This window comes from Monopterus albus, unplaced genomic scaffold (assembly GCF_001952655.1).
Source record: "Monopterus albus unplaced genomic scaffold, M_albus_1.0 scaffold278.1, whole genome shotgun sequence".
NCBI classification, from domain to species: Eukaryota; Metazoa; Chordata; class Actinopteri; order Synbranchiformes; family Synbranchidae; genus Monopterus; species Monopterus albus.
Genome location: NW_018128158.1, coordinates 425,442 through 432,239, shown reverse-complemented (window position 1 = coordinate 432,239; position 6,798 = coordinate 425,442). Strand labels below are relative to the sequence as shown.

General features: G+C 42.6%; 1 protein-coding gene across 3 annotated transcripts in view; it reads right to left on the bottom strand.

The window, feature by feature from the left end:
• tgfb2 (transforming growth factor, beta 2) overlaps positions 1–6,798 on the bottom strand; it is a 137,284-nt gene that overhangs the window by 57,863 nt on the left and 72,623 nt on the right. For all 3 annotated transcript variants that reach the window (XM_020622327.1, XM_020622329.1, XM_020622328.1), the window contains exon 2: positions 5,400–5,563. In XM_020622327.1, the coding sequence (XP_020477983.1) occupies positions 5,400–5,563 (164 nt within the window). The remainder of the gene's footprint in view (positions 1–5,399; positions 5,564–6,798) is intronic.

Genomic DNA, 6,798 nt, shown 5'->3' with positions numbered 1-6,798 from the left:
GAGAAGGCATCAAGGAGCAAATGTCCACATAAGCCTGGACGCTGTAATGGCGGGAATTGTCCGAGCGAATTATCTCAAGATGGCCGACTGCAGTGTTGACTGTATTGTGTTCAAGCTAAACATTTTGTATTCAACTAGCCAAAACAGTCAAAACAAATTGTTTTAAATTCATGCTATGGAGATTGCCTCATAATCTGATTTTTTTTTAATCATAAAATGCTGTACAATTAGGGGTGTTCATTATTACTTACTTCTATTTGCCTGGCATATTAACAAGAAATTCGTACTTTTTGAATGAAGCACAAATGTCTTCTTTTAAATTACACTTAGAGCAGATACAAAGTGCATATTCTTGGCTATTTTCTCTTTAGTGCAGCCCTCATCACACTGGCTGAGAAGGAGAATAGCCAGTGCCCATGTGAGGGATAATTTGTACCTTCTCAGTGAATGAGGACAGGCAAATTACTGGCTGAATAAGGACTGCCTGTGGATCCCACTGTCAGAAAGAGAGAGGAGGGCAAAGAAGGAGAGTGTAATTATCAACTAGCAAAGTGCATTCATATCCTATCACAAAAGGATTGGGATGTGGGTGGAAAAGAGAAAGAGAGTAAGAGAGAGTGAAGGAGGTTGAAAAATGGGGAGAGATATGGAAGGGGGGGGGGGGTGGAGAGTGAAGGACTCCTAGCCAAATGGATGCAAGGCCGTAAACAGGGTTAAAAACAGCCTTCTGTGGTCTGGCTTCATGAATGCAGACACATTAAGACCTTTTAGTCCAGTGCACAAGCACCTCTTTGGAGTTAAAGATGACAAGAGTTGTGCAAGGAGATGGTAGAAGATGAGGACAGGCGGTCAGGCTGGAGAGGGGTAGAGAAAGGTGGTGGGCTGTGGGCTTACAATCAAAAGCACCCATTTTTAATTTGAATAGACCCAGATATGTTATAAGAATGATGGGCTAGAGGGAGATTTTTTTTTCGCTATGTCTTTTTCTTGTTGGTAGCTGACATCGCAGAACAAAGCTAGTCTATTAGTGACCCTGGACTTTATTGACAAGCCTGCCATTACCCATACTTCCCGGGGTCTGCGGGGTCAGGGGTCACAGACATGCGGCTTGAGGGGGGCTGATGAAGGGTCTAGAGAACACAATTAGAAAGCAGGGACACCTGTAGGGTCACATCCAGTTCAGACTGTGACCATGAACAACAGTAGAACCTTTTGAGAGGGACCAGACAATGCAGGCCTAGACTCGGATAACTCGCCAAGCCTCCTACTCTTCTCTGAAGCTTTCTTCTTTCTGCCACACATGGCTCCATAATGCCTCCACTGACCATGGTTTACTGGATGTAGAGGTAGAAAATCTGTGTGGTTTTAAATGTGTTTGTGTGTTTTTGCCTTTTTGCATTCATGTGTATGTTAGGATGTTTGTGAGACTGTCACAAGAAGGTCACAGGTTTGCCAGTCGGTATAAAGTTTTATAAAATGGGGGGAAATAAACAAAGACATTTCAGCAGTCAATCATAACATTACATTGGACTGTCATCAATCAAATTAATTGGAGTACATAGCTGTGGCGACCCCTAACGGGAACAGCCAAAAGTGGTAGTAGCAGTAGTGGATGAAACCAGATGCTAAGTACAAATGCACACATTTGCACAGCGAGGCAGACAGGGTTCAGACTATTGAGGGCTAAGTGATAGCGGCATGCATGTGATATATGTGACACTGCAAATGGAGGGCATCAGTGCTGTTTGCTGGCACAGTATGGCAGCGTGTGGTGCACCGCGGGCGACTGGCACACCAGCCAAGCCTGGCACACACACTTTCTGAATAAGGAAATTAATCCCCAGTGGGTTTGCTCTGGAAGTCAAAGTATGTGTTGGTGCGTGTGTGTGCTCCACTGGGCCTCATTCTAGTGTAGCATGAGTGATGGAGACTTAAAATGTGGTTGTCTATGTTTTTTATTGTATATGCATGCAGATATATGGATACATCATTATAATACATGCTACGGTATCCTCCTCTTTCCTATTTACTTTTTGAGTGTGTGCGTGTGTGTGTGTTGAATCTCCATGTGCTGTGCTCTCTGGCAGCCGGGTCTGTGGTGGTGGCGCAGCATTCAGGTGTTGCTGCATATGTTCCTGGTGTCAGCTCCCTGTTTTCCCCAGCGGGCAGGCCAACTTATTGCCAGCCTCGTAATAGAAGGGCTGGGCAGGGGCCATGACTACCACTTGGCACACAGCATTGCCAATATGGCTGGCTTTTTGTTCCACCTCCCTCTGAAACTTAACCACTTCTGTGCCAAGATTGATTGCTGCAAATTCACAGAGCATCATTACTGCTGCACGTGTCACTGCAGTCGTCTGTCTTTATTGTGCCATTAATCACCAGACCACACAATAAGAGTTACAGTGATAGTACATGTAGTACAGTAGCATCAATAATACAGATGATATTAAAATAAATAGAATAAAATATCTTTTTTAAAGTGATGATTAAGTAAGTAGATAATAAATAGTGATATGTGGTCACTTCTTACTGCATAAATGATAAAGACTTACGTGTGGCACAAGGGTGCAGTGCTTGGCACTAACACCTCCCATCAAAAAGATTCCGGGTTCAAACCTAATGGCCAAACCGGGGTCTTTCTGTGAGCAGCTTGCCTGGGTTTTCTTCAGGTACTCCTGCTTCCTCCCACAGTCTAAAAACATATGGTTTGGGGGTGATTGATGACTCTAAATTGTCTTGTAGGGTTGAGTCAGGAGGAGTGTAAAAATGATGCCAAATCATATGTGTGGACTGAGTGAGTCCACTCTGTTGACCCTTGGCAGGGAGCAGCCAAAGGAAAAAAAAATGTTAATGGCAATCATCACCTCAAGCCTGCAGTTCATTCCCCATGGTGCAGTAAAGAGCACTTCAAGTGCACCATTCAGCTTCATAATGCTTCCTGCCATAGTGATTCAAATAGCTGATGCTTGTTTGCCATTAACCATCTGTATGGACTGTTTTAGCTGTTCCTGCTCTGGGCTACTTTGTGCATCTGTACTGTTAGATATTTTTAGTCAGATAGATATTGGATAGATACTTTATGTATTAGAAATGTTTAGTGGAGATAGGATGTCTAGTTAGACTGTTAAATGCTTAGTCATGCTTATGAGTTTCTACAGGGTACATCTGGTCAAGGATACCAGAGAGAAGAGTTGATGACTGTCAGCAGACAGGGTGTTTAATATTATTATTACGACGTGTATAACTGTAGCCTTAGCCATAATGTTCCTATGTTTAAGTCACGACATGTACTAGAGGACGTGAGAATGTTTTTAGCTACACACCACTTAACCAACAGACATACACATTCACACGTTGATTTTCTTCATGTTTTGACTATTGCTAGAGCCAGCTGCAAAACTGGTAACAGAGACGTCCCGGTTGACGTTTCTGTGTAGTATGGGGCTAGCCCAACCGAGGTGTTATAATGTATAGGCCTGTTGTGGTTCAGGGTCTTTCATCTTACATCTGCCTGCGAGCAGTTTGGAGGTGCAAAATATCTGAGCGTGTAATGTTAATTTTACCTGTGATCCATTGAATAAATCAGCACTGTTTTGAAGTTACTTGGACTGCCTCGTCTCTCAGAGTTAGCATGGTAACAAGAACCATACCCTACAAAGCCAAGCCATGCGACATCACAAATGTACAGCCAGAGCTGTGGAGAAAATCATTGGTGCCAGCCTGCCCTCCAAGGAGGACCTGTATACGTCATGGGTCAAAAGGAGGGCAGAGAGGATTTCTGCAGACCCCTCACACCCTGCACACAAACACTTTGAAGTCCTGCCCTCTGGATGGTGCTACAGGCCAGGCCAGACCAGACAGAGACAGGTTCCTCCCCTAAGGTTTTACACTTTCGGCTAGTCTGTGTTTGCGCATTTATATTGTGCTTTTTTAACTTGTATATATTTAGTATTTATTTTGTTTTTATGCTGTGCACATTGGGGGCCATTGGGCTGGAGTCAAATTCCTTGTATTTTTGATAATACTTGGCAATCTTGCAGGACCTGAAGTGGACATCCAACATCAGGACCATCACCAAGAAGGCACAACTGAGGATGTACTTCCTGCGCCAGCTCAGGAAGTTCAACCTGCCCCGGGAGCTGCTGATACAGTTCTACAGAGGAATCATTGAGTCTGTCCTCTGCACCTCCATCACTGTCTGGTTTGGCTCAGAAACCAAACAGGACAAGTACAGACTTCAGCGGACAGTCAGGACTGCAGAAAAGGTCATTGGTGAGAGGCTGCCCTCCATGGAGGACCTGTACACCTCACAGGTCAAAAGGAGGGCAGAGAGGATCACTGCAGACCCCTCACACCCCAGACACAATCTGTTTGAACTCCTCCCCTCTGGATGGCGTTACAGGTCACTGTGCACTAAGACAACCAGGCACAGGGACAGTTTCTTCCCCCAGGCTGTTGTTCTGATGAACACTTAACCCACGACAGTATAATTGGACAATAACCCTCAGTGCAATACCTGTAAATACAGTGAGGAACAGAAGTATTTGAACACCCTGCGATTTTGCAAGTTCTCCCACTTAGAAATCATGGAGGGGTCTGAAATTCACATTGTAGGTGCATTCCCACTCTGAGAGACAGAATTAAAAAAAATTTCAGGAAATCACATTGTATGATTTTTAAAGAATTTATTTGTCTTGCACTGCTGAACATAAGTATTTGAACTACTTCTGTTCCTCACTGTATACCTCGTACAGATTATAGAGACTTGTACAGGTCTCTAGTTCTTAAATAGTCTGGTTTATCCCTATTTATCTCATTTCAATGAACATTCCTTTGTTGCCTGCATTGTTTACTGTCTGTTTATACTGCTTTTTCTGCATTGTTTGCACTGTTTGTTGATGTTAATACTACAATTTTTTTTTATATTACACAGCCTTATGCTGGTTTACTGTTTGCACATTGAGAGCCGATGTACCAGAGTCAAATTCTTCACATGTCCGTCACACCTGGCCAATAAAGCTGATTCAATAAAATTTATGTTTATGCTTATGCTTAACATTAGACCACAGCTTTCCCAGGCATTTTCTTTAGTTAAATACTGCTATTTATACGTATGTTGCTGTCATGTGATGTTGGGATAGTATTCATGCATAAACTCCCCAAACTGCAACACAGACTTTTTTTTACATTTGTTTTGACAAGAGCATCTGTGAAAAATGACATGCAGAACAAAATGAATCGTTTGTAGATTTTCTCCCTAAGTACTAATAAGCCACTGTCTGCACAAGTTAAACATTAAACATAATGCCATTATGATCCCCAAAGTAACTTGAATCATTTGTAGGGAGCCTTTTCAGCTCTGGATGTCAGTGTAGAGGTACTGTAAGTGTGTGTACCTGGTAGAGCTCAATGCGCTGCTCAGGCACTCGGGCCCCAGGGTTTTGAAGACGGAAGATCCTGAGCTCAGCCTTCACCAAGTTAGATGCATTCTTCTCCATGGAAGACACATCAAACATCAGTCGCCTGAAGTAAGGGTTGAAGTGTGTAGGAGAGATGACATCTACAAAAAAATGGAGAGAGAGGCAGGTTGAGGTTAGGTGTGTGTATGACAGACAGAGAGAGGTAATGTGGGAGAGCATGTTTTATGACTGTTAGGAGGCTGGTTAAAGGTTTACTTTGGCTTGCAGCATTTAGTTGATGCTTTCATCTAGAGTGATGTATACTGAAATGAGCATAAATTCCTGGCTCAAAATAAGGAAAGATCTGGATGCCACAGTTCTGACTGTACATAAAGTGAAGGAAAGAGAAGTAGAGCTGGTTTCTTGTAACTCTCACTAAAGAAAAAACAATAATTTTATGCATCACTTTCACCCCAGCTTGTGTTCCAGGAGCTAGCCTGGAATTTAAGCAGGGCTTTGGCTCAAATTTGACCTCTTTAAACACCTGACATTTGAAATTAGTGAATAAAACACTGTTTAATTAAAAACACATTTTTGAAGAAAATGGGAAACAGTTTACATTTACTTCACCAATTCAGGATTGCGCTCATTACTGGAACCTTTGACGGACTGCTGTTTCCTGCTTCTGCAGTAACCGTACTCATTTCTTGTTGTCTGTGCCTGCACCACATTTGTGCTTGCTCCCAGACTGTTTAGGAATTAAACCTACTGTTTCTAGTGTTAGGTATTTTTAGTCAGATAGATATTGGATAGATACTTTATGTATTAGAAATGTTTAGTGGCGATAGGATGTCTAGTTAGACTGTTAAATGCTTAGTCATGCTTATGAGTTTCTACAGGGTACATCTGGTCAAGGATAACTAGGGAGAAAAGCTGATGACTGTCAGCAGGCAGGATGTTTAATATTATTATTATGACGTGTATAACTGTAGCCTTAGTCATAATATGTTCTTATGTTTAATGTCACGACATGTCACTAGAGGTCGTGTGAGAATGTTTTTAGCTACACACCACTTAATCAACAGACACACACACACATTGATTTGCTTCATGTTTTGACTATTGCTATGGCCAGCTGCAAAGCTGGTAACAGAGACGTCTCGGTTGACGTTTCTGTGTAGTATGGGGCTAGCCCAACCGAAGGGATATAATGTATAGGCCTGGTGGGTTCAGGGTCTTTCATCTTACATCTGCCTGTGTGCAGTTTGGAGGTGCAAGATACCTGAGCATGTAATGTTAATTTTACCTGTGATCCTTTGAATAAATCAGCACTGTTTTGAAGTTACTTGGACTGTCTCGTCTCTCTGAGTTAGCAATGGTAAGAAGAACCAAAATA